Source organism: Aythya ferina (assembly GCF_964211825.1).
Source record: "Aythya ferina genome assembly, chromosome: 13".
NCBI lineage: Eukaryota > Metazoa > Chordata > Aves > Anseriformes > Anatidae > Aythya > Aythya ferina.
The window spans coordinates 1501953-1528674 of record NC_140311.1 but is presented as its reverse complement, the minus strand read 5'-3'; the positions used below and the strand labels follow the sequence as shown (position 1 = coordinate 1528674).

The 26722-nt window shown below is 46.7% G+C and overlaps 3 protein-coding genes across 5 annotated transcripts; 1 reads left to right on the top strand and 2 right to left on the bottom strand.

The window, feature by feature from the left end:
* Positions 1 to 742: 742 nt before the first annotated feature.
* Positions 743 to 21399, bottom strand: KIF4A (kinesin family member 4A). Of its 3 annotated transcripts, none has more exons than XM_084534630.1 (29): positions 21028 to 21399; positions 18828 to 19018; positions 18628 to 18720; positions 17671 to 17837; positions 17351 to 17445; positions 17023 to 17142; positions 15711 to 15886; positions 14626 to 14687; positions 13784 to 13919; positions 13452 to 13507; positions 13140 to 13245; positions 12769 to 12834; positions 12282 to 12467; positions 11945 to 12048; positions 11161 to 11305; positions 10556 to 10666; positions 9728 to 9811; positions 9470 to 9583; positions 9088 to 9243; positions 8604 to 8698; positions 8025 to 8154; positions 6969 to 7148; positions 6462 to 6569; positions 5699 to 5767; positions 5506 to 5607; positions 4589 to 4750; positions 3104 to 3223; positions 2254 to 2376; positions 743 to 1578 (listed from the first exon to the last, which is right to left on the bottom strand). In XM_084534630.1, the coding sequence occupies exons 1-29, from the start codon at positions 21266 to 21268 to the stop codon at positions 1393 to 1395; spliced, it is 3684 nt and encodes a 1227-aa protein (XP_084390756.1). In that variant the 5' UTR covers positions 21269 to 21399; the 3' UTR covers positions 743 to 1392. The 3 variants fall into 3 exon arrangements, with proteins under 3 accessions (XP_084390756.1, XP_084390757.1, XP_084390758.1); XM_084534631.1 differs by having other exon boundaries at positions 6978 to 7148; XM_084534632.1 differs by lacking the exon at positions 3104 to 3223.
* A 3-nt stretch (positions 21400 to 21402) lies between these two features.
* Positions 21403 to 23997, top strand: PDZD11 (PDZ domain containing 11; the record flags this gene model as incomplete). The annotated part of the gene is made up of 6 exons (XM_084534639.1): positions 21403 to 21567; positions 21669 to 21752; positions 21862 to 21918; positions 22110 to 22208; positions 22379 to 22439; positions 22906 to 23997. The coding sequence occupies 6 exons, from the start codon at positions 21403 to 21405 to the stop codon at positions 22938 to 22940; spliced, it is 501 nt and encodes a 166-aa protein (XP_084390765.1). The 3' UTR covers positions 22941 to 23997.
* On the bottom strand, positions 23607 to 26716 carry LOC311443946 (START domain-containing protein 10-like). The gene is made up of 6 exons (XM_084534634.1): positions 26476 to 26716; positions 26244 to 26391; positions 25917 to 26020; positions 25584 to 25701; positions 25328 to 25380; positions 23607 to 25182 (listed from the first exon to the last, which is right to left on the bottom strand). The coding sequence occupies exons 1-6, from the start codon at positions 26617 to 26619 to the stop codon at positions 24973 to 24975; spliced, it is 777 nt and encodes a 258-aa protein (XP_084390760.1). The 5' UTR covers positions 26620 to 26716; the 3' UTR covers positions 23607 to 24972.
* Positions 26717 to 26722: the final 6 nt, after the last annotated feature.

The following is a 26722-nucleotide window of genomic DNA, read 5'->3' as shown; positions in this document are numbered from 1 at the left end:
GAAAGGAAAGAGTCTAGCAGAGATGTCACCTAACAGCTCTCCGGTGAGGAGGCCACGTGTGGGCAGTTTTCACAGACAGCACGTGCCTACGGCCCCAACCCGAGTAATTTTGACGCCAGGAACACTTGCAGGGCCTGCATCAAGCCCAGCTCTGCTCTGACATCAACAGACACAGCAATGGGAGAGGCACGGTGCTCACTCACCGTGATACTGACCTCACTTAGGAGAAACCTTCCTCTTCCCCTTTGATGGTTATTAAAGGCATGTCTGAACAGCTCCTGGGCTGAGAAGCCTGCTCAGCTTGCACCTGACCAGAAGCCACCTACCATAGCTAATACAGCACCAAGCCCCAAAAATAAACCTAAAGCACACGTAAAGCTCAAGGGAGGTACAGTGCTAATGCACCACTCATCCACAAGACACAGGGTAGAGCTCAGTTGTTACCATTACCAGTGGTAATTCTCTGCAATATTACCAATTCTCTCCAATGCTTCCACTGGAGAAAAAGAAATGAGCAAAGGAAAAGACAAACAGTTTCACTTTTCTTCATGCTGTAAAGGAAAAGAAAGCAGCATTACACAAATCAGGCTGCCTACTTTTTAAGATATAACAGAAAAATTCTAAAGCTGAACACAGCAACCGACAAAACACTTCTGAGACCAATTTTAATAAGAGACACTAATCACAGAGATCCTGGAGTGGATACCAAGAATTACACAGGCAATAAAGAAAGACAGGGTCATTTTTTTTTTCCTCCAAAGTATTTCCTTTATTAAAGCTAATAAAACAAATTAAAATTACTAAATCGTTCACATAGGGCTAGCAAGTTTCTAATTCCATTGAACAAGAATAGACCAGTGCCCTAAACAGTACAAGAACACTGGCATTTCATATCTGCTAACTAGTTTAAGACTACAGACAGTGTCTCCTCAGAATCAAGCACCAGCGGATCCCACATGGCAGTTTAGAACAGTTCCTCATATTGTATTGGAAGAGACAGAGCCAAGATTTCCAGTGCAAATGCAAAGTTCTTTCAAGATCCTGGATTATCTGTACCCGACGCATTCACAGCTCAGGGTGAGGAAGGCAGCTGTAATGAACAACCTGGATAAATCATCTGCACTCACTCCAGAAATTCTGAAGAGGGAAGCCTCACCATTATCCTTGTAGAAGACATATGACCAAGCCCCACACATACAAATATTTACAAAGAATTGACACAATCTAGCAAGAACTAGTGCTCCACTCCCTTGGTGCTGCCTGCAGCTGTCAGGCCAGACAATGGACAAGTCTACACTGCAGCAAGAGTTCCCAACACTATTTTTCCTTTTAAAAAATCCCCCTCATCTGTGGCGTAAAGAAGTGCAGCATGACCCAGTTGTCAGTCACGGCTCAGTCAGCTTCCTCTTTGATAGGGGTACAACCTGAGAAAAAGCTGGTGTTGCTAATTAGCATTCTCTTCTTTTTCTTCACAAACGGCAGCTGGTTCTCTTGGGACTCCTCATCCATCGCGAGCACAGGAGCAGCATTGCTGGGCTTCTTCAAGAACATTTCTTGGTCTGTGATATCTTTCAGGACCTATCAGGAAAGTGAGGAAGACAATTTTGATGTTGGTCACCACCCTGAAGCCAACCAGCTTGTACTGGAGCATGGAGACAGCGCATACAGAAGTTGCCTTGCCAGGCTCAAGAATTGCTACATTTCTTGACTCGTGTCAAAATTCTGAAGGCCTGTCATGGTTCTCATGGGCTGGGCAGGATGAGACAGCATAGGAATAGGGTGCAGAGGGTACGTATGCGGGAAGTCATTCAGTTTACCTGAGGCAAAACTACATCTGCCAAGTCAGGCTACACACTGGCATAAGACCAGCTTGGATGTAGATATCATTTTATCCTAGTTTCCCAATTCTCAGTCTCTTTTCACTGCTGGGAGGTGCAGCAGGACTGTACGGCAATACAAGAGTCAATATGGGTGAAGTCAGCATATTGGCTCCAGTTCCTTTCACAGAAAGCCTACGTGGCAGTTTTAGGATGAAAACTTAAGAAGTCAGCAGACTCAAAACTGAAAAACAAGCTGACTTAACAGCCATATTCTTTTCAGAGTTTTCTAGCACAGTTTCTTTTCTTGGTTAACCACCCCCCTTTAGATCCAATCACTAAACATACCGAGTGGTTCTGAACATATGTACCATGGTGTTTTATTTGTTTTTAATAATAAAAAAAATAAAAAATAAAAAAAAGCTTTAGCAAGTACCTTTGCAGTTGGGGTGATACACACAGGCTGAAAGAAGGTCTCTCCTGGAGTCACTTCAGTAGGGTCTTCTAGTTTGAAGGAACCTTCTGAGTCCCTTGTTTGGTCCTCACACACTGTGGCATTCTGAGGGACAGAGTTCTTTTGAAGCACTTTTACAACATTTAGCCCTTCTTTTCCCACCAACAGCTGAAGAAATTCTAAGGATCTCTAAGCCACCTTCTCTCTAGTTCCCAAGTAATTCCTGTTTCAGGATGCTAGGTGCCTCTATCAGGCAACCACTTTCATGAAATAGCAAATAATTAAAGAATTACTATGGAGGTTTCTGCTTCAAATCTTTAAGATCCAAGAATACAGCATACGTTTCAAGCAAGAAGTCTAATGAACATCAGTTCACGAACCACTCTGATGCTACAACCCCCCCTCCCTTAATTATCCCTTCTACTCCTTTAAAAAAAAAGGAACAAATATAAATATTTTAAGTAGATTAAGCTTTCATGCTTAATGACAACATACAAGTTTTATTTACTGAGTGGGATTAAGAAAGGACAAATTGCTTGTTTTCAATTTGGTGGCTAGCAACTAGCACTAGGTGAATATATGTGGCTTTGGATGTTGCCCAAATTTCTTTACTTTAGCGTGAGAGCCTGGCGCTGCAGTAGCAAACTTTGAACTCAATTACCGTGGATAAAACAGTGAATTACAGTGACATTTACAAAGGTTTCAGGAAGGTGTGTTCGCTTTAGCTTGACAAACCGTGCACGTATGCCAGCAGTGGAACTGATTATCCATTCATCCAAACTTGCTTAGACATACTGGGTAGTCTGGATGCTGGGTCACAAGCGCTACTCACCGGAAAGCTGGGGTCTCTATTTCTGCATTTTGTTGGGTCACAGTTACAGCCTCCAGTGCAGCCCGCCTTGCGCTTCCTGCAGCCACACTGTTTGTTTCCACATCGGCCCTTGCAGCAGCACTAAGCAAGAGAAGAGTTCTGTGCAGAAAGAGCTTTGGCGTTTTATAGACTTCATGTAGATTGCTATAGCTGTCAGTGCTTGAGGCAGCCTGAAGGACAGCGCTATTCCAAGCTGTCATGAACCTTTTATTTCATTGCTAGTCCCACATCTCAGGAAAAGCAGTAAGATCTTTCCACCTACAGAGCCATCTCTTGCTTCAGTATCCCCAAAATAAGAATCTTTGATTATCCAGTGCCTGACTTCAAGTTACCCGAAAGGAACCTAGTCTTAGTGCCAGCTGAACAAGCTAACATTTAAGCACTAAGAGAAACACCATCAATGTACCTTAGGTCCTCCATCTAGATGGAGATGACCCAACTGAGCTATTTCATGGATCAGAGGAGGTATTTTCTTTGCTAGTCTGGGTATGTGAAGCAATAGCTGACTGCATGGCCCAGATGCCCCAAGTTACAGTTCAGAACTGAGAAAATTTGCACTAGAGTTCCACTGGGCTACGTGCATGAACTTAGAAGAGTCAGGTGCCAAACACACACCACCCTTGTTCTTGCAGTGTGGAAGAAAAGAACGCACCAAAACCCAAACCACTCAGTAAATTCAGAATTCATCAGGGTGACAAGCACCAGTGAAAGAAACTAAAGCCACCCCTTCAAATTCCTAAGCTTTTCTGTAGTAACTGCTGACATTGTCAGTCACACGATAGTAAACTATGCAGTAATTTACCCTTTGTAAAAGGAGACAAAGATCTCATGATGGAGGTCTAGCCTTATAGCACTTCAAACCCAGAGATGCCCATTGGTTCACAGTGACTTATGTTCAGCAAGATCAAGTCACCTCTTCCACATTGTGAGGAATTAACTGAGCAGGAAGCTGAAGCTTCAAAGCCCAGCAGGCTGATGGAAACAGAATACTGAAGCTGAAGCTTCTCTCAGTAGGACTAAGGACCCACAGCACGCAACTGTGGGAACAGTATATAGAGATACATGACAGAACAACCTTTTTTCCCTGCTAAAAGAGGCTCCAAGAAGGAACAAAGGAGCTGCTAGGGCTCAACATTCAGCTGCTGTCTAAAACATCTAGGTCAGCTGCACACCCAGAAGTAAGAGGGAACGCGTGTTTCACTTGTGGTAGTTTTTTCATTGGACAATTTATCTTCTATTGAGGCAGGTGTTGCTGTCTATAGACAATGTTTGCTCTGTCTGAAGATCATAAATAACCCATATCAGCATTCTATTATAATAATACTGTTATAATAAACAGTTGGTGGAGACGCTGCAGTTTCACTGTTGTGCTGTACACATGCTAGATGCTCAGGGATGAAGGTGATTCCCTTAGTAGTAAAGTGACAAAGAATAACTAGATCTTACCCCCATCATGCTCTTCTTTCCTCCTTTGACTGCTTTTATTGGAACCCATTCTGCATCTTCCTTCTCCTCTCCAGACTCCGCAGAGTCAGAAAAAAGCTCTTCTACATCCATTTCTGGGGTTGGTGCGCGGGGTTTTGTTACTGTTTGCCGGCGGGTCTTGGGCTACACACAGAGAAATTACAAAGATTGAGGCCCCAGAAGAAACGTCAGGGGATTTACATTTTATTAAGGCACTTCAGAATCCAGCCACCATATCCCCATTCCTCTCAAGACAGCCAAGAAGATTAGGGAAAGGAAGAAACAAATGATCAAACTGGCAAGGATTAAAAGTTCAATTGAGCAGTCAGTTTAAAGTGCTAGAGTCCATAAAAATATAATGGACAAATCCTTGAAAAATTAGCATAAAACTATTTTGCCAAGACTATAACACGTCTCATTTATTCTTCTCAGCACTAAGCTTTGGATCTTTTGCAGAGCCATGATTAAGTGTGCTATACCAGGTACCTTGCTCCAGGATTCAAAGACTAGAAATGCTACAGAGAAAATACCTGGATACCTGGATTACTAGGAAGCACACAGAGTCAGACATAATTAAACTGAGGAAATGGTTTTTTTTGTTTGTTTGTTTGTTTGTTTGTTTTGTCATTGTTGAGCTTTGTTCTGTTGTGTTGTTTTTTTTGTTTTGTTTTGTTTTTTAAGATGGAAAAAAATGCAAACTACTTTCAGAATTATTTTGAAAACAGAAACCTTAGTGACCATCTGATGTAGAGAACAGGCCTACTAAAAATAAGCATAACAAGATGCTTTGTAAAAAGCAACATGGGTGAAAGATACCAAGATTGTTAGTGGCCGGCATTAACATTCAGAAAAAAAATAGGTACAATACAAGAATGAAAATTGGTATGCAGCAACTTTACTTTGGGTGGAATGTAATCAAAAGAAGAATCTGGAGACTCGGGCGGCTCTTGCTGAGTGCGATGGAACTTCTGTCCACTGGCAAGTTGGAGAAGCAGCAATTTCTGTTAGGAGGGACAAAAGTTAGCTTTGTAAAGCACACTAACCCAACTGCCAAGATGCTCCCATGTGACTTATGTCTGTACAGATTGCTACCTGTTTAAGAGTGTCATTTTCCTGAAGAAGTTCTTGGTTCTTCTCGCAGATCTTCTCCAGCTTTTCCTCCTGTTCACAATACAAAATGAAATCTATAGGCTTACATGGGGGTAGGACAAGTAGTAGTTTGGGACAGATTTTTATGTTTGGGTCTTTCTTGTAACAGCAGAGGGGTTTTCTCTGTATTTTACAATAAGACATCAGGTCTGACTTCTAGATCAGGAGAATCATTAGTGCTACTACCTAGTTTTATGCATAATATTGGATCCTTTCAGTTGTGCTGACAACTTAGGATCTAAAATCTCCTCTATTGCCAAGGCTTACTGGCAAATTAGGTGCACCTACGACTGACGTTACCCCAATGTGTCACTGAATGTGCCCTTCTGCAGGAAGTGACGAGACAAGGTACAGTGTGTACCATGCTAATATGGTCTAGCTAAAGCTATTCTCCTGCTGATATTGCAGTGGAGCTGTACTCAGCAAAAGATTAGTAATAACACGTTGACCACCTCAACTGAAGGTATCCTGAGCACAGAAGTCTGCATGAGCCAGTTAGATTCTGTAGGTCTTGGAGAACAGTTGCTCTTCAGGCTCAATAAGAATGTCTCTTCTTCCATTAAGTAACTGTAAATGTATAAATCTTAGCAACAACTGGCAAAGCCCTCAAATTTCTCTGCATGTTCCTCACTGTAAAGCAATTATTCCAATTAACATGTGGCCATAACGAGTAGCCTCTGAAAAAACAAACACATCCAGACATTACCTGACACTTAAGTTGCTCTTGCAGCTGTTTCTCCTTCTCATTTACTGAATCTTCCAGTCTCTTCTCCGCTGCTTCTTTTTGCTGAAGTTGGCTAAGCAGGTACAGAACCTAAAAGCAAGTTAATATAACAGACAAAGAGGTGTGAATTCCTAAAGAGATATCCGGCAGCTCAGACATGAAAGGCCCAGACAGTTTCAGAAAGAACATGCTTCCCACTGTTTCTAGCATTATTTTGCCCTGATCCCCTTTAAAAGTCATCTTATGCTGAAATATAACATTCACACTTCAAACACTGTGAGAAGTTACTGAACAAGATAACTTGCGAGGGACAGAAGATGAATAGGGAGATTTCTTTGGCTTTTGTTACCTATCCTGCAAGAGTCCAACAAATTTCCAACAACCACAAAGTAACAGATCAGTTTCAGCACGTGTCCACCGCCTTTATCTATGAGCAGATCTGGGAATCAGAGTTCTAAGATGCAAGCAAATGAAATCTTGAGAGCCCACCTCTTTTACCTTCTCCTGGTGCTGTTGTTCCCGTACCAAAACCTGATTTTGGAATTCAGCCTCCATTTCTGTTATGTAGTTTTGCCCTTCAATCAGCATCTTCTGTATGTCTGAGCAGCTCGCTTTACTCTGCTGAAGGCTGCTCTCCAGCTTGCTTTCCTGCACCTTGGAGGAGACCAGCTGAAAGACAAAAGCAAGGTGACTGCTCGGTTCCACATTTCATAGTGTGCACTGGGACAGAAATAACGCAGTCTGAAGGCGTAGCACTTCTGCTTAACTGCCAGCCACCCTAAGAAGTGGAACAGCCACTTCAGCAAGGGGAGTAGGTGAGACATCTGGAGCTAGACATCTGACAGCCACTATGGAAGTGCAGAACAGATAGCAGGAGACCTTGTTAACTGTTCCTCATTTCCTTTCCTGCAGCATGTTAAATCCGAGCACATGGGGGAAGGGATGACCCCCTCCCAAATAAATGCTCTTCCATATAGTTTTCATTATTCTCTTCCATTAGTCTCCAGGTGCCAGGGACTGCCACATGATTGGCAGTAGAAGAGAGTAAGAATCGGACCAACGCTGAATCAACTGAATGACAATCTCGTTCGATCTTCTCCCCTCCCAACATCCATTCTGATCTCAGAGTACTGCCCTGTTTCTTCCTGCAGATTTCCTATTTATTCAGGAATTATTATTATTTTATTATTATTTTTTTTTTTTTAGGTACTTCATCCTCTTATCTTCCACCTCTGAAATTTGTCTCTTCCCTTTTACTATTATCATGTACGCGTTCTGCAAGCACAGCTTTAACTGGCACCTCCAGACCCATGTCTATACTGCTTCCCTCTTCCCTGATCTTTTTCAATTTCACTCCCCAAAATGATCTGCAGTAGAGAAGAATATTTTAATCAGAAGTCGTGAGGGAAATAAATCTCATTCAGAAAAACACTTCACTTGAATTCATCATCTCTGCTGTCAGCCTATGATTCACTTCTTTCATTCCTGGCTAAGCAGACTTCATTACTAAAAATGGAAGTTCTAAAATAGGTAGACTCAGTTTACCTCTGCAAGGAGATACTTCAAAGCACATTTAGCCTCAGAAATTGTTGCAATATTGTCCCAACGCTGTTTCGCACGATCTCCGTTGTCTGCATCTAACAGTTTCTGCTGTAGGTCTGCTATCTGGGCATTCCTTTGGAAGAATACATATATTTGAAGTCACAACACAGGAGAGAACTTGGGCTAAAGCTGTTGTTATCAGAATATTAGATGAAATAGTTCAAGTTAATAGTGTGACTGCTTAGAAATGTAGACTCTGGCTGTCACACTACATCAGTCTCTCCTCCCCTCCACACCTCCAATTAAAAGAGAAGCGTTTCCCTCACTCACAAATGCTTGTAAACAGCTAAGAATAAAACAATTTTAGTGACTGAGTTGTGTCCTTAAATCCCTGCATTAAAAATATATATAAATAAAACTAGGAAAACCATATGGTCTTATTTTATAATTTTCATTGTCATTGAATAAATTCTTTCAATTTCTCTTCTGTCTCACAGTACAGCTACAGATAAAGACGAGGTTAAAAAAAGCCACCAGCTTAAGGTGCAAGCTCTGCAAATCAGCTTTATAGTAATATCTTACCTGAGCTCCATCTCAGTTTCCAGGCTTTCTATCTGCTTTGATAGAGAAAGGTCTGCCTCTGATGCCTTCAAATCTGTGATGGAGTAGGTGCGCCTCTAAAGAATTACAGCAATAGACAGAAGTGAGCAATATCTGAAGCAATGCATGGGAGCCAATCTTTCGTTTATAGGCATTTCAGCAAAAAGTAGTAGTAGTATTATAAAAGCCTTCAAGCTTTTCTTCAGTTGAAATCCCATTGTTCCTTCCCAATAGTCTTTGGTAACAGCTGTGACCCACTCACATCCATCAGATTCATTGCATTAAGTAGCAGGTTACTTAAGCAGCTCTTCCCTGACATGTCACAGGACAGTAAGAACATTAAATCCTTTCTTCCTGAAAAGGAACCATCACTACCTCCCTTCTGAGGGAAGGGGTCAAACAGGAGTAAGAGTAAGGTACAGGCAATCATCGATGTGGGACAGGTAACATGGCATTTCCCTCTTACCCGGAGCTTTGGAGGTGGGTTTTCCCCAGAGTCTTTTTTCTCTTTAAGCTGAAGGAGCTCCTGTGTCAAAATCTTTCTGTCCTCCAGAAGGTCTGCAAGGTGCCGTCGAGCCTCTTCAGTGCTAACGAGAACCTCTACTTCATTTGCCAGCCAGCCCTGCAGGAAAAGCAGTACAGTGGGTCACTGCAGTCTCAGCTTCAGGACTGGCTCCTGCTCTGAAATGCCTTCACAGCTGAACTGCATAATCCAGTTGCTTCCCGTAATAAGTAACTCCACGTTCCAGCCCCTTGCTCTCCAGCCATCAACCCCAGCAGCACGTCACGAGTTAACAAAGCTAAGTTTGCCTACTGCTTATTGGGATGCACAAAAAGTTGGTACACACCTTTACTCGCGCAGCAACTCCTTCCATGCCCCGATTTTGACCCTCCTTCCGTTTATCCGCAGCCTCCTGTTGTTTCTGCAAAGCATCTTTTAGGCGCTTGTTAGCAGCTGCAGCCTGCAAAAGAGTTTACACAAAAAGTGATATGGCACTTAATATCTATTGACTGAAAACATGCAGTGCTCAGATTGCAACCTCCAACCACATTTTGTAGACATTTGGGAACCGGTCAGGAGTTTGTAGCAGGTACTGGCTCCCTACCTCTTCCGCTTTGCGTCGAAGGACATTGGCCTGCTTCTGAAAGTCTCGTTCAAGCTTAAGTAGGTCATACTGCCTCTTGCGATCCTGCAGAAATACGTCAGATGGAAAATTATGTGTCACCTTTATACCTACGGCCAGTTTCACACTTCTTGAAACAGAAGAGATGCGTTACAGAACAATAAGCGTTAAGAGCTTCATGACAATGATTTCACTGATCATTACAAGCTTAAGCCATGCAGTGCCATGGGGAACTCTTAGGCTTAAAATGACTAGAGAAGAGGCTCCACAATTTCCACCAAAAAAGGTTTAGTAGACTGAATGTTGTAAGAGACTGCAAAACATGAGCTTAAAACATATCATCCCAAAATATTGGAGTAAGATTTTTACAGCAAGAATTCCTGTCAGATCAGAAAGCAAGACGTACAGATGTACGTTCTACATTACACGTGAATGCTACAAGCCAGATGTATTTAATTAACTCGCTGTTTACCTGGAGATTCAATATTCCCTTGAAAGGTGGAAGACCTCCCATTTTGTGGCCCAACCCTACAACTTTAAATACTTAAAAGTACTAAATATTTTTGGCTTTTACTTTAGAGTTGAATGCTGACGACTTTTGATAGTTTTAAGTGCTCCAGACATTAGCAAGCCCTTTTACAAGTGGTGAAAGGTGGTAACTGTATGAGCTAACGTTTTGTTATCTTCAAAGCATTCCCCAGATGTTTTTCCAGATGCTTGCAAATTAAACAAAGCCTCACAGCAAAGACATTAATGATTTGTTTCACTCTGAAGAGGGAGGTACTGTTTGGGGGCTTATTGTTTGCTCACCCGTTCTTTCAGCTGGATCACTTCCTTGTCCTTCTGTTGTTTCCACTGCCTAAATTTTTCAGCATCATCCTTCATTTGGCGCATCAACTGTACCCTTTGGGTTTTCATTTCCTGGAATATAGAAATGGCTGGAAAAATTGCCTAATGCTTTGACTCTGGGTAGTTTCGACCTATATTTCCCTGCCGTGGGTTTGTGGATATGGGTGTCAGGGGGTGGTGGTGGACAGGAAGTACCACAATATGCTGCCCAGTAGGAGTATATGCCTAAGGATGCTTTCAAAGTGCTAAAATCCAGGAATTCGTTTGTAAGATGTAAAAGGAAAACACATATACACACGATGCACTTGTGGGACTCAAAATGAAGTGACTTGACTAAGGCAACAAATTATCAGGATAGTCAGAAGACACTTCAGACTTCTTTTCCTCCACATCACTGTAGGTGTGATGCCTACTGCATCACACTAGCAATGATGGCCCCGTAGCCAAAAGCATCTCACCAAAAGACTGGTGCCCTCAGTCTAATAAACAGAAATCGTGAATATCTTCTGTCTGGAAACTGCTTTGTCTACATCGGGGTGAGCCTGAGAACTGCTAGGCTTAGTTACCCTGATCTCCTGGTTCAGTTTGGAGACAGTGCGTTCTGTAGATTCCTTCAGCTTTAAGAGCTTTGATTGTTCATTCAGCTTTTTCTTCAGCTCGTTAATTTGCCCTTCCAACTCCTGAAGTCTTTTCCGACGCCGTTCACTCAGCCTGTAAAGAAACCACCCTTTAAGAGCAGGCCCCTAATTACTGTTACTCTCAAACAAGCCTTCTCCAGCTTCAGAGGTACTTTATGAAAAAGGAAGCAATTCTGTATCACGTTTCCCACTGCTCCTTTCAGGCTTCTTTATAATTCATACAACTCGCATGGCATGTGAAAGGGAAGATTAGGCCCAGAAAGCCTCCCGTACCTCACGGTTCAATGACTACTTCTCAGGTGGCGGGGGAATGATCTTCTGGAAACTAAGAATGTCTCAGGCAAAAGGCCAGTTATTACAAGTGACTCAGCACTAAGGAGCTGAAGCACACCTTGTGCTGACCCCTCGTCTCGTTACAAAATCCTGCACCTTTCAGAGTCAGGACTCACAACAAAAAGATCACTACAGTGCTACCAAAAGAGATGCTAGGGCACAAAGGGCCTGAGTTGTCCACATTAGATGAATCTAGTTTTTCTTCATATTCTATCTAGTTCTCCAGTTTCACACCTCAGAACTGTTCTTAATTCTGTGCTTACACCAAAATAAGAACTTTTCAATACAGCTGAAGTAAGGCCAAGACAGCGAACTTTTTCATGTGCATTAACACAATTTTGAGTGCTATAAGCCATGCAGCTTGTGTAGTCGGTCTTACTTGGCTTGGTTGACATCCTTCTTTGCCATTTGCAGAGCAAGGATCAGCTCCTCCTTTTCTTTTTGCAGATTGCTGACTTCTAATTCCAGATCCTTGATATTAGTCTAGAAAGGACAGGAGTAGTATGACTCACAAGGAAAACCTCAAAACCCCAATCTCAGAGACAAAGCTTTAAGATGGAAGACCTTAAGGAACCATGTTTCTTTCCAAGAGGCTGTAAAACACGTGAAAGGACAGATCTTCTTTCTCCCTTCCTTCCTCAACATAAAGCGAATCCATGAATTGGGGAAAAAGAAACTTCAAAAAAAAGCTCTTGTAAGGATCTCTAAGAATTTACCTGGTACTGGGACTGAATGGGCTCCAGCTGACTATCATTCTGTGTCATTTTTTTGGCAAGTGCTTCTTTCAGAGCCAGGACTTTATTCAGTTCAATCAGCTCTTTGGACATCTGTGCTTGTCGGAGGGCATGTTGTGTGCTGAAGTCATCTGAAGATCTCTTGACCTCCTGTCCCGTTTCTGCTTTCTGTATGAGACATAGCAATGAGCTGCAGAGGCCTCTTTGACTACGTGATTAGTTTCTGCAGAGCACTTCAAATCATTTTTACATTAAAAAAATAGATATTCAGAAATTAGAGCAGGTTTTTGATCTTGAACTAACTGAGCAAACAAGGGTGTAGAAAAGCAGCACATACAAACGTGATGTATTATTTACCAGTCACTTGAATTAAAAAAAAAAAGCATAGACATAAATAAAAGAGGAGGAATGGGATAAAGACATGCCCTGGCTGGGTCTGCACTGCAGACTAAGGACTCCCTTCACTTACAGTCATAGCATCCTGTTCAGGGCTTGCCATCTCCGCAACGGCTTCCACTGTGGCAGCTCTTTCACTCTACATAGGATAAAGGAAAAAAATATCAGTATAAAGGTAGAAAATATGAAGTTAATAGCAACCTGTTGGTCTGTAATGACAACATAAGTTATTCTCCAACCACGAGTAGCTTTGCTGTTGCATTAAAAGTGCAGCTTGTTTGGAAGTGGATGTTAAGAGTCACTTAATACTTCTAATTCCTGGGCTCCTTAAATAAGGCTTCTGCTGAGTGAAATCCACTGCTCAAGCGGATCAGCATAAGAGCACTAAATTCCATTAGTAAACTCATTTGGCACACACTCTGATCTCCTCAAATTCAGTTTTACCTGCAGCTGAACCAACGCTTCCTGCAGATTGCAAATCACCTCTATGTTTTCTTTTAGTTCCTCATCTTCCACAGTCTCTACCAGCTTCTGGAGATCAAGTTTGCATCTGCAATGCAGACATAGGAGTAAGTCCGCGAGTCCTATGTGGCAGGTTTGTGTCACACGTGACAATAAAAAGTACTTCCCAACAGAACATACAAATGAGTTTGGGATGAACAAATGTAAGTAGACAGCATCCAGTTTATCCCAACATGAACATTTAATTCTAAAAGGCATTTTCTCAGCACAAGCAGGGTATGGAAACAGACTTACACAGCGTGTTGAAGCTGCTCTAGTTTGGCATTCATCTTCTCATTTTCTTGTTCTGTCTAAGAGAAGCCAGAATTATACTGAATTATAGGAAGCATGAGACAAAAGTAAGAAACAGCTAATTTATTTGTAGCAAAGGACAGGCTGTCAGCCTGTTGCAAATCAATGCACCAAAACGTTTTCCACAATTTCTTCCACTAGTTTGGAAGCCCTAACACCAGTTTTGGCAGGAATACACACTCTTAGCATGCCATTAGGACAAAAGCTGCTATCAATCTTCAGCTAAGAGGGAAAGTCGTACAACTTAAGGCTCCTCTCAGGTAATTGAGCCTTACCAGAATGATCCTTTCCAACATCTGTGCTGTCTGACCAGCAGCTTCACTCAGCCCTCTGCTCAGCTTTTCATTCTCCTCCATTAGCGACTGGTTCTTCTCCATCAGGGACTGCAGATTCTCTGAAGGTGCCATACTACTGAAATATCAAGAACCAGTTTGCTTGTGAGCATGACTTCAGAGGTTTGTAATAGCACTGAAATTACCTCCAAGTTTCCTAAATAACTTACAGCATATACAGGTTGTAGCTGATGAATAGAAAGACTGGAGAAGTCTAATCTGAATTGAAAATCTCTGAAGAATACAGTATACTGAAAGAAGACATTTGCAAGAGAAGAAAACAGACCCCTTTTTAAAAATAATGCTGTTTAACCAATGCTAAGCCTGTAAACTACATTAACATGGATTTTGAAACATCCTTACGCAACATCCACACAGTTCAAACTCTTCCATTTGCTTTGTTCTTTTAAGATCGATAGACATAGAGGTGCCAAACATTTAGAGGTGCCAAATATTTAGAGGTATAATGGTTAGAAGGAAGGAGAGAAGGATAGACTGAGAAACACATAATTAGAATTTATTGCCTCATTCCTTTTTTATTTCCTACAGTTGATTTCTGCAATCCTAAGGGGTTTGCTACAAAACTGTGTGACCCATACATGCATGGAATCTCAATAAGCGTGACAAAATGTGCAGAAAGAGAAAACAAATCTTGAGAACCTCTTAGGAAGCAATAATTTTGCTTTACCCCCACTCTACAGTACTGTCTGGAGCAAAAGAGATCTACAGCCTTTGCTGGTGTGTGATGGCTGTTAGCTACATTGAGCATAATCTACAAAGCTTACTTGATAGACACGGGGAGGGTCCCTCCATGGGCCTGCAGCAGCAACACCTGCAGCTGTTGTACCTAGAAACACAAACAATTACTGCTTGTAAGCTTCTCTCATACAGTAACTAGCTGGCTGAAAGAATACAATTCGGAACCTTAGTCTTAATGAGTCACCTGCTACAGGATTGTGTTTTACTGCTTCCTCTGGGAAGGGATCACATCTCTACTGTATTTGAAGTAATTTGTTCATAAAAAACAAAAACAAAACCAACAAAACGACTTTCTCTTCACCAGGAGCACTCAGATCACAGCATGCAGCTAACAGGCAGCTAACATGCCACTGTGCAGGGTGCCAGAGGTCCCACTGAGTCAAAGAGAAGGTCTCACACTTCACTGGACCAATGCTCTGTTGCTGCATTTCATGTGAGATAGAGTCAGATCCTTCGCCTTCCTAAGCTACTTGAATACAGGATTTGAGTTTACAGTACATTAATAAGTGTTCACTAAACTCTAGCAAATGCTCATATGCAAAATCAAAACCACTTTACTGGCTCAATTTCAAACCAGACTATTGACTGTTCCTAGGAAGAGCTAAGAAAGCTGTATCGTATACTTGCTGCCAAGTGAGCACGGAGAGCCTGGTTTAGCTATCTCTAGTAGATAAGCCCTCTAGCACTTCTAGCTTTGGATTTAACCAATTCCAGTTTATGCAACTTATCTCCTCCGAAGCTGGCCACAAGCTGCTCTTCACTTCCCACTCTGCTGCATGTAGGCAGGTGAAGGCAGCACAGCAACCATCACCGTATCTCTATCTTTGCCTGCAGGCTAACAGGCAGGTAATGTTTTGTCCAGTGGAAGGCAAATGTAAATCACACTAATGATATGATTTTACTGTAACAGGGAACGGTTGCTGTAGAATTACAAGAAGCACTCATGTATTCCCTGTCCAGCACTTATACAGTCATCTCAAGAGATGGAGAAACACATAGTGAATATTTCCCCATATTCTGTGTAGGTGCCCTATTTCTTTGCTTGGTGTTCACGGAGCTGATTACCAAAAGGCTAAATCTGGTCTTACCACATGAAGAAAGCGTCCAGTACCTGCTGCTTTAGGTGATGCAACTCAGCCGCCTGGGGATCAACGTTGACAATTGGTTTGTTTTTTATTTTTCTTGCCCTGTCAGCATAACGCAGAGTACTTAGAGTTTCTTCTAGATTGGAATCTGCTGGGCTTACACAGGCAATCATGAGAGTGTGGCTGTTACCACCCAGAGAATCTGAGAAGGAAAACAGGACACAGTCAGTGCTCTGACAGAGAGCAAAAATAATTAGCCAGACATCACTATTAAGATACTTAAGGCAGCATAGCACATCTCCGTACTACAGCTGGATTGTATCTAGGTGTAGCTTTGTCTCAGGAGCATTTCCTGAACACTGAAGTCCCAAAGTTGCCTCAACTCTGAGCACCAATGTTTTCACATCAGAAGCTCCAGGGATATTGTTGTCCCGTTGAATAATTTTGGTAACTACTACAACTTCTTTAAGTAATTTCTAGTACAATTCTTCCAGGTTTTTCCCTTCCTTTCTCCCACACAGTATTACTCAAGACCTCCATGGATATCCAGACATCACAATTCACACTGATCTCCAATCCAAGGCAGCACTGACTAGCACATTTGTTCAGATCATCAAGCTGCACAGCATCTTCTCCTCTGGTTTCACACTAACACATACTGGCTACTTAAAGCTTGCAGCCAGAGAAGAAGGCCCCACATCCAGCTCTGCATAATCCAGTTTCCTTGCATTAGGTATTTGCCGATACAAAAATACTGGGAAAGCCTATCTTTTTGTACAAAATCACACAACTATCCAGAAATTCCCAGTAAATTGCATTATTCTAGCTACACCCGTATTAAAGATTATCTTGAATAACATGTATTAGAAGACCATTGCAACTATTAAAAAATAAGCACCATTAAGAAAAGGAATTAAGGGGAAAAAAAAAAAACACGCTGAAGGCACAGACAGCATGAGTTTCATTTTGGTAGTGATAAGTCTCCAGTAAGTAGTTTTAATCAGGATATAACAACAGATCTCTGCTGCTTCCAGATTGAAAATTCTCCCCCTCCTTCTCCCCACCAGAAGAACTGCACTGAATTTATCATGTTTCCTCCCATCACAGAGTAACTGTGAAAGAGCAAGACTTAAGAGTCCCTGTCTGAAAGCATTTGTAACCTAAAAAGAAAAGTTGAGAAGAGGTCTAGCAACAGCGAGAAGAGAAATCAAACCAACAAATGCAATCACTGTCAACAGCAGATCCCACTTTGGGCTCTAGTTATATGGCTGTTAGGTTTTTTGATAGTTTTTTAAAATGCCTCAGTAGATTTAGGCTTTGTCGTGATCCATTTCTTACCTTGCAGCAGTCTTGTTAACTTTGAGTCTCTGTAGGGGACAAAACCACCCTTTTTATTTTCATCACCTAGAGCACTAATCACATTCCCCAGGCAAAGGAGACCTCTGTTAATGTTGATACCTGCACACAAATAGATGATGGTGAGTAGAGCTACCTAGGTGGCTAGGAATTGGTCAATTCCTGCCCTTTCTACAAAACAAAGGGTTTTTTTTTAATTAAAAAAAAGTGCTTATTTTAAATATTAAAGAACTACATGGCTTTTCTTGATAAGGACTTGATTTACGAACTCAAAAGAAACCCAAGCTACACCAGTCCTTTTCCTACAGACCTTCTTTTAGTCGGTCTCCTTCAGCCTTGGTCTTCTTTTGTCTCTCAGAGCCAGCAAGATCAACCAGGTGTAGCTTGGAGTGAAAACTGCTGTTCCTATGGCAGAAACAGACTATTTTACTCTCTCCAATAAATACAGAGTTAGGAAAGGAACTGTCTAGTGGTTACTACAGCTGAGCTCCAGTGCTCAAAGAATCCCTGATACCAGAAAGCACTAAATAAAGTGCCTCAAGAGTAGCTCAGCTGCATTAATACAAGAGAATGAAATCCTGAGCAAGTCTGACTCTAACAGCTGCTACGAGTAGCTGTGGCATCACTTACTTGTCACTTTTCTTTTTCTGATCGATGCAAATGGTGAAGATAGCATGGGACCGCGAAGACTGGGAGTTCATTGCCGTGGAGGCCACCGTTCTGGAATTGTTCCCCTGCTCCAGGCAGGACACAGTATCTTGTGCATGGGCGACACTTCTTTCAGTCAATCCTATAATCTATACCCAGGAAGAAAGCATCATTTATCCTCTCCTTCTTCTTCACCCTTGACTTTCTACATCAGGAAAGTTATCTCCTGCCTTAGCCAACAGCGAAGTGAAGTCTGTGTACACACAGCCTCACAAGCATCAGTCTCACTTCACGGAGGAACTGCATCGCTGCTCTCTAGCAGTGACAGTGAGCAGCACAAGATCACACAAAATACTGACAGATCAAAGCGCCAGGTGTCCTGTACGCTTACCTGCTGGGTATGACAACAGCCTCCCCACCACTACAGACAAACTACGTGAATAAAGCATAACTGATGGACATAGGTTTAACTACAAAACATACACAGAGCATGCAGGAGCACAAGGGTTTTTCCTGCTCTACGCTATAAACGTGCATCTGTAGGAAATTGCTAAGAAAGTAACTTCAGCATTTGACCAGCTTCTGTCAGGATCCCTTTGTTGCACATGACTTTAGCAAGTAAAATTGCAAATGGGTTTGAAGTTTGGTGAAGGGACCTGAATTACAACATTTTCAGGTATTCGCCTAAATTAGCCTTCAAATGAAAAGTCAGATCACAACTTTCAAGTGACTTTGCCATGAGTGGCTAACCCTATTAGCATTACACTTGAAGTAAATTTAAAGATCGTCAATAGCTCAATTTTGAAAGGAAGGAGCAGGTTTTGTGATTTCATATGTACAAATACAAAGCAGTGCTCAAGCAGACTGGCAGTTCTTTCACTGAAACATTTGTCCCCAGCAGCATTGTCCCCTTCCCTTTTCAACCTCTTTCTAACAGACCTTGATGCCTTCTTTAGGATCTTCCCGTATACTGATTTGAGAAGACCGTTCCCTTGATGGGCAGAGCAGGTCTAGAATATCCTCATTGTAGATCTGAAAGCATCAAAACAGCAGTTCAGAACCAGCAGCTTTTCCAGAGAACAACTCACTTCACCTGCAGCTCATAAGTTTATAACAGTTTAAAAACCAACAGTGTTTACCTCCAAATAGGAGACTTTGAGGACAAATTCCCAGTCCTGCCTCTGCTCCTTCTCCTGAAATAGCAGCTTGATTACGCGAGGGATGATCCCCACACTTGGATCATGCTCTTGACTGGCAGTGTAAGCACCTCCCATAGAATACGTCTTTCCAGATCCTGTCTGTCCATAGGCTATGACAGTAGCATTATACCCTAGGGGAACAAAGAACACCCAGATCAGAGAGCCAAAGAGAAACCAGAAGAAACAGGCAAGCAAAGCAGCATTCCAGGAAGAGCATCCTTCCAAACAAGCACTATCATTCACTGGCAGTTTATACAACCTTTATGCACCGGTCACAGTCGGCAACAACAAGGGAGAAAAAAAGTTAATAAAAAACATACATAAAATTAGTATACCAGCTTTTTTTTTTTTTTTTTTTTTTTTTTTTTATCAGATTACCTCTAGTAAAGCAACAGAGCGATCACAGAAACACAATGTAAATTTTCTGTCATTCCAGCTGCACTTCAGCAACAGAAACAGTTGCTGGTACAGGATGCTTATTAAATCACGGCGTTATTCTTAAGAAAATTCTCTCTTGCTTCATAAAAATATGTATTCAGGTATAAAAATAATCCAGTGACCACAGACAGGTCATGTTGATGTCAGTATGGAGTACCAGTGGCTGTAAACAGGCAAGACTGGGCATTTTGCAATAGTTTCTGGACATTTTAGCCTAGTTTCTGGATGGATCTTTGTCGTGGTTCTGCTCGAGTGGGCAGCCGAGCTCCACCACAGCCGCTCTCTCACTCCCCCTCCTCAAAGAGGAATGGGAAAAAATGTGATGAAAAGGGCTCAAAGGTTGAGGTAAGGACAAGAAGATCACGCAGTAATTATTGTAACGGGCAAAACAGACTTGGCATAGGGAGACAGTAAGATTTATTGCTCATTACTAACAAGCTAGAGAAGTGAGAAACAAAGGAAAGAAACCAAAAGCACCTTCCCCCCCACCCACCCTCTTCCACCTCCTGCCCCCGAGCGGCGCAAGGGAATGGGGGATGGGGGTTATGGTCAGTCTACAGCGCTTCTTCTCTGCCGCTCCTTCTCGGTCACTCTCGTCCCCTGTGCTGTGGGGTCCCACCCACGGGATGCAGTCCTTGATGAACTGATCCAGTGCGGGCTTCCCACAGGCAGCAGCTCTTCCAGAACTGCTCCAGATATGGGTCTGTACCACAGGGTCCATCCCTCAGGAGCAAACTGCTCCAACCTGGGTCCCCCACGGGCAGCAGCTCCTGCCGGGTCACCTGCTCCTGCATGGGCTCCTCTCCACGGGCTACAGGTCCAGCCTGGGATCTGCTCGGGCAGGGGTCTTCCACAGCCTCCGTCAGTGCAGGGCCACCTGCTCCTGCGTGGTCTCCTCCACAGGCTGCAGCGTGGAACCCTGCTCCACCGTGGTACTCCATGGGCTGCAGGGGGACAGCCTGCTTCGCCATGGTCCTCACCACAAGCTGCAGGGGACTTCTGCTCCATGCCTGGAGCACCTCTCCCCCTCCTTCTGCACTGACCTTGGAGCCTGCAAGGCTGTTCCTGACTCTCCCAGCTGCTGTGTGGCGCAGCGTTTTTTTTCCCTGGATTAAATATGCTCTCACAGAGGTGCAAAATAACATCGTTTATTGGCTCGGCTCTGGTCAGCAGTGGGGCCCTTACCACACATGGGGCAGCTTCTAGGTCCTCCTCACAGAAGCCACCACTATGGCCCCCTGCTACCAAAACCTTGCCACATAAACCCACTACAATCTTTTAGCCTAGCTCCTGGATCCTTTAGATCCCGGATCCTTTAGATCCTTTAGCCTAGCTCCTGGATCCTTTAGATCCCAGATCCTTTAGATCCCAGATCCTGGATCCTTTACATCCGGGGTCCTTTAGATCCGGAACCTTTTAGCCTAGTTCCTTTCAGCTTAGATCTCGGTCCCTGTAGCTCTTAGCTCCTGGATCCTTTAGCTCCTGGATCCTTTAGCTCCTGGATCCTTTAGCTCCTGGATCCTTTAGCTCCTGGATCCTTTAGCTCCTGGATCCTTTAGCTCCTGGATCCTTTAGCTCCTGGATCCTTTAGCTCCTGGATCCTTTAGCTCCTGGACCTTTTAGCTTCTGCAGAGCCCCGAGAGCCGCTTTATGAGGACGCAGCACCCTGCGGGGCCTGCTCCCGGCTCCTCCTGGCACCCACCTTTGAAGATGCCCCTCACGAGGGGGGCGACGGCGGTGTTGAAGACCTCCTCCTGCTCCACCGTGGGGTCGAACACGAAGTCGTAGCTGAAGACCTTGTCGCTGCCCACCACCACCTGCGGCTCGCCGGGCACGAAGGACAGGCAGCTCTGGCAGCCCTCGCTCGTCTCCTTCGGCACCAGGGGCCGGCAGCGCAGCGCCACCCGCACGGGGATGCCCTTCTCGTCCTCCCCCCGCACCATCTCGGAGGGGCGGCCCGGGGTTTTTTGTTTTTTGGGGAGGGGGACACACGGCGGAGCTCGGCCGGGCTGAGGAGATGATGGCGGCCGGGGCCGTTGCGTTCAAATCGGCGCGGCGGGGCGGGGCGGCCAAAGGCATGGCGGCGCGTCACGGCGGGGCGGGCAAGGGGAGGGAGGTGAGGGGAAGGGAGGAGAGGAGAGCAGAGAGAGGCGCCATGGAGGCCCGGCTGCCCTACGACGACTTCCCGGTGGTGTTCCTGCCGCCCTACGAGAGCCCCCCAGCATGGGTGCCGCCGCACGAGGTGGGGGGGACGCGGGGATGGAGGCAGCGAGGGGCTGCTACTGCTGCCTCACCTCTCTCCTCTTCTCTCTCCTTTTCTCCCTTCTCTTCTCCCCCTCACAGCGGCTCTACCACCCCGACTACAACAACGAGCTCACGCAGTTCCTGCCCCGCACCGTCGTCCTCAAGAAGCCGCCCGGGGCGCAGGTAGGACCCCCCCAGGGACCCCCTCATCCTCCTCAAATCCCCTCCCCTGGAGCTGAGGGGGAGAGGGGTGAGGGGGGCGAGGAGTTTTGCTGTGTGCCTTGTCTTGCAGCTGGGCTTCAATATTCGTGGAGGGAAGGCCTCGCAGCTGGGCATCTTCATCTCCAAGGTGTGTCCCATGGGTGCTGCGGGGACTGGCACAGGTCCTGTGTGTGTCTCCCGGCCCCTTCCCCTCGTGAACGTGCTTCGTGGGCATGGTGAAGGGTCCTGGGGCCAGGCAGCCTCTCCCATGTGGGAAGGGAGCTGCGGTGCTGAGCGAGCACGCAGCCGGAGCTGCTGCCTCTGCCCTGCCCTTCGCAGGTGATCCCCGACTCGGACGCGCACAGAGCTGGGCTGCAGGAAGGGGACCAGGTGCTGTCCGTGAACGACGTGGATTTCCAGGACATCGAGCACAGCAAGGTGAGCACGCCTGCGCCTCAGCGTGCTCTCGTCGTCCCAGAAGGATAAGGGGAAGCGGTGCGCACCCCAACATCTCTCTGTGTCTCAGCTGACAGCACCACGTAACTGATGCGCTGCTCTTTCCTATCCTCAGCCCTCCCTGGTCACTGATCAGCTCTTTCCGTTTTCAGGCTGTGGAGATCTTGAAGACAGCCCGTGAAATCACCATGCGAGTGCGTTACTTCCCCTACAGTAAGTGCCTGCCGGCTCCGAGTCTGCTCACCTTGCAGCATTTCTCCCTAGGAAGCAGATCGCCATGCATCCTGGCCTGTCTGCCTGATCTCTGTCTCGAAGGATGTTTAAATATTGTCAAAATGAGAAAAAAAATACCAAGTTTTTAACTCTTGGTTGCTGAGCACATAATGCCCACAGATACCGAGGGGAAGGAGGGAGGAAAGTCAAGGGAAGCCAGACAAGGATTCTTCATAAAATGGAAACTGATCCTTAAATGAAAGTGAAGGAAATTAAGGTGCAAGGGAAGGGAGGACTTCAAAGCAAACTTTTTTTCTACATGTCCTAAAATAACTTGAAACAATGGCTGGGATGGAAATGTGCTATTTTAAAACCAGCTCATCTTAGCTAACTCCCCCTCACTGTTGACAGTCACCATCGACAAACACTTCTACCCTTTCAGCCTTGCCTTCTCTCTCTCTTCCAGATTACCAGAGACAGAAGGAAAGAACTGTTCACTAGTAGGCAGCTGTCTGCTGGGTCCTCTCCAGAGCGGCTGTCCTGCAAGAAAAACTCTCCACTCCCTTTCCTCAACATCTGAGATGCCGTGTCAAATTTCAGCTGTCACTGGAGGCACAACTGCGCGGGCCTCGGCTCTGCTTCCTGCTCGGAGGACACCGCAGAGCCTGTTTAGCTGGAAGATGGATGAGGCTTCAGTCTGTACTCCTTCAGCTGGGTGGGGAAACAAGCTGATGGTGCTGCTGTGGAAGTGGGTACCAGCGGACAGCTTGTCCAGCACGATCTGTGCTTCTCTTCTTGTAGGATGTAACTTAAAGGAGTGCTCGGCAGGTTCTGGATCCAGCTTTTGTTGCTAGGATGTAAGGCTGGGTCTGAGCGTGCTGGAGCAGAGCATGGCCTTAGTCCTTCAAGAGAGCAGCCTGTTCCCTTCTCTGGTGACATGAAATCCTTTCCCTCTCCACTGTCCTACCTCTGCTCTACACTCCTGGGTTTGCTTGGGACATAAACGGGAGTGAAATCCAGGCAAACTCAATGCACATCTCTAGCTGCACTCGTCTCCAAGGCATGCGTGTACCGTGTCACTGCTTAACGACCCCTGTGGGACAGGACCAGGACACTTGGAGCACATTCCTAAGCTGCAGTGACACACAGCCAGCTTCCCTCACACGAGGTGCTTGTGTTAAGGGTTTCACTTGCTGGACTTGCTTCCTTTTCTTGGCACAGCCCTGTCCCTTCCAGGTGCTCCCGCCAGAACTCCCTGCTACTTGGAGTTAAACTTCTCCCTTTTTCCTCGGCCATCTCCTCTCCTGCTGGGACAATTCCCCCTCCTGCTGCTGAAGGGGTGGGGTGGCAGCTGTCCTGCTGAGAAAGGGGAGGAAGCCTGCTGGGCCCTGTGCTGGGAGAGCACAGCTGAAAACTTCGGGGTTATCAGCAAAGCTGGGTGCAGGTTGGGGTAGTATCACCTTGTAAATGGTATCGGGACAGCCCTCACTCTGGCCTTCTCTGCGGTGTTTTCCACTTACCTGTAATAACTGAAATAATAAAACTAGTACAGCAGCCAGGCTTGCCTCATTCCTACTCAGGAGGTCTCAGGAGGATTCGTTGCCACCCTCAGCACTGCCCCAAGGAAATGCCCGGCTCGGCTGAGACAAAGGTTGGCTCCAGTTGGCCTTGCAGCCCGCAGGAGGAAGCTGTGGGACCTGTGCCAGGTGCAACTCACTCACTGGGGTGTTTCTGCACCGGCTGCGATGGAAGTCGGCCTGTGATTACTCTGCAGTGGTGTTATGGCACTGGCAGGAGGAGGAAGGGCTGCAACGCGGGGTTTTGGCTGTGGTGGCACCAAAGTGCCTCAGTTGAGGCAGGAGCAGCAACCCTAAAGCAGCTCCAGCTCTGCCTTAACTCAAACACGGGGGGATAAAGTTGGGCCAGTAGAATTAGATATGCTAGGGAAAAACATATGTAAGAAAAATAAAACCAACAGTTTTTCTGCCAGGGAAAGCAGCAGCCAGGAGCACCCCCAGCAACAGCCTGAGCAGGTCAACCGAGAGATCTTCCACGAGCCCTGTCTGTCTCCTGGCTCACGCCAGTTTTGCAGCACCCACACGTCTCTCGGGGAGGAGGAAGGTCAGGCCGGCAGCATTGGGGCCTTGCCGGGGGGAGCTGCAGGCAGCCTGGCCCTGCCCAGCGGCAGCACCACGACATGGCCCCGACTGGAAGGAGCAGATTCTTCTCCAGGACCATCCAGGGTTTAAGTAGCTTTAATTAATTGACGGAGCAGTGGCAGAGGCCACGAGCAGCCTCGCTCTGTCAATGAGTAACTCCCTGGCCGGTAAAGCAGCCCGGCAGAGGTACAGCACCCGGCTCGACCTCTTGGAGCAGCAGTGACAGCCCCGGGACAGGCTGTGTCCCAAGACCAGGCGGGTGCAGCCCGCTCGTGGCAGAAAAGGCCACAAACATGGGGATTTTTGTGTAAAATCTCCCTGTCCCCCCCACACCTTATTGTAACCCACTAGACTGAGCAGCACCACGAGCAGCATCAGTTCTCCTCGCCGCCCTCGTCCTTCGCCTCGGCCAGGCCGCTCTCGTCGATGTCGTCCAGCGAGGCAGCGTGCTGCAGCGCCAGCGCCGTCACTGCCAGCTCGGGAAGCTCGTTCTGCTCGGGGTACAGCCAGGGCTTCACGTTCAGGCCGTGCTGCTGCTTCCAGGCAGGGTACTGCACGCAGGCCTTGTGCAGTCTCTTCAACATCTGCTCAGAAACGGGGAAGCACAGGGGGGACAACGGTGGAAGCTGAGAGCTTGGCACTTTTCCCACCTAGCCCCCACCCCACAGCTCCGTGCTCCAGCCAGGCACTGGGCACACGCCCCTGGAAATTTGGAAGCGCTCCGCTCACCTGCGGCACCAGGTACTGCGAAACTTTATTCACGACCCATTTTGGCAGCGACCCTGATGGGTTGGGGGGGAGGAAAAACAGAAGTTAGCGTGCCAGGGAAGGGCCGTGCTCCTCCCAGCATCAGCACCAACACACGCCAGGGGGGCTGGAGCAGAGGAGGGCCACGTTACGTGGCTGCCCCCTGAATTCCAGGCAGGATTTCAGGAATTCGGAGCAGGATTGGTGTCAGCACCCCGAGGCCAGCAGCAGCGGTTACCTTTCGGATCCACCTGGGCCAGGTAGGTGAGCCTGCAGCTGCTGGGCCCGGTGGGGCGCACCAGGTACCCCATGAGGAGCGCGACCGCCCTGACCAGGTCCTTGCGCGGAGGGTATTTCTGTGCGGGCACAGCAGGCTGTCAGGCGCCATCCTCCACCCTCCCGGCCCTCTCCCTCTCTGTTTTGGCACCGAATACACCGAGCAACGAGGCTGGAGGAGCTGCCTCGGGCTGAGGACTCGGCCAGGAATTTGTCCCTACCTGCGAGGGGCTCTGGGGGTCCCGGTTTATCCCGGGTGGGATCTCAGGGCCAGCCCGGCCCCCCCAGCACTCACCGGGTGCTTGACCGAGAAGCTGATGATGGTGTGACAGCCATCCTTGACCTGCCAGGCCCGCAGTGTCACCACGTCCCTGTTCTTTAAGGGCTTTGGGCATCGCCCTAGACAAGGGAGGGAAGAAAAAGGAAGCTGCTTCCTGTGCCCCAGCAGCGTGCGGGGCTCACAGCCACTGCAGGGGCTTCTGCCCTGCCCGAGCACCCTCCGGAACCGGTGTCCCTGTGCCCGTCACCAGCCCAATTCTCGTGGCAATGACCCTGAGCCATGCCCCAAACAGAAGCAGGACGGGCCCCATGAGAGGCTCCAGCAGCGGAGGGCCCCACTCACAGGCGTAGTAGCTCACGTTGGCGTTGGCGGCCACCCGGGCGATGTCGTGGCTGGCGATGACGTTGGTGTCCCACTGGCGGCGGTACTCGCCGTCCTGCAGCACGTCGTACACCGTCCCCGCCGCCACCTCGGGGATGTCGATGCGGCACTGCGGGGAGCACCCAGAGCTCAGGGGCCGGGCTCTGCCCACCCACCCACCCACCCCGCTGCCACTGCCACCCGCGGCGCCCACCTTCAGCTGGTGCACGGTGCAGCCCGGTGGCGGTGGCTCCAGGCAGACAGCGAGGCCGCCGCAGTCCCGTTGCCAGTCGCCGTCCTGGCAGCGCTGCTGGAAGGCGTGGAAGGCATCGGCGTCGGGTACCAGCACCCGCTCCATGCGGGGCACCCGCTCCTTGTGCCGGGACAGAGCTCGGAGCCCCGGCCTCCACCCTCCTCCGGGCTGGCCCCCGCTGCGCCCGCCCCCAGCGGCCGCCCCGAGC

Coding starts and splice junctions, on each gene's coding strand:
- LOC311443946 (XM_084534634.1), bottom strand. CDS start 26,619: ATGGAGCGGGTGCTGGTACCCGACGCCGATGCCTTCCACGCCTTCCAG. Junction 25,381..25,583: donor GGCCCAGGTGGATCCGAAAG/GTAACCGCTGCT, acceptor CCAACCCATCAG/GGTCGCTGCCAAAATGGGTC. Junction 25,183..25,327: donor CGCAGTACCTGGTGCCGCAG/GTGAGCGGAGCG, acceptor GTTTCTGAGCAG/ATGTTGAAGAGACTGCACAA.
- KIF4A (XM_084534630.1), bottom strand. CDS start 21,268: ATGGTGCGGGGGGAGGACGAGAAGGGCATCCCCGTGCGGGTGGCGCTG. Junction 15,887..17,022: donor GTTAACAAGACTGCTGCAAG/GTAAGAAATGGA, acceptor TTTCCTTCTCAG/ATTCTCTGGGTGGTAACAGC. Junction 5,768..6,461: donor AAGAGCAACTTAAGTGTCAG/GTAATGTCTGGA, acceptor TATTGTGAACAG/GAGGAAAAGCTGGAGAAGAT.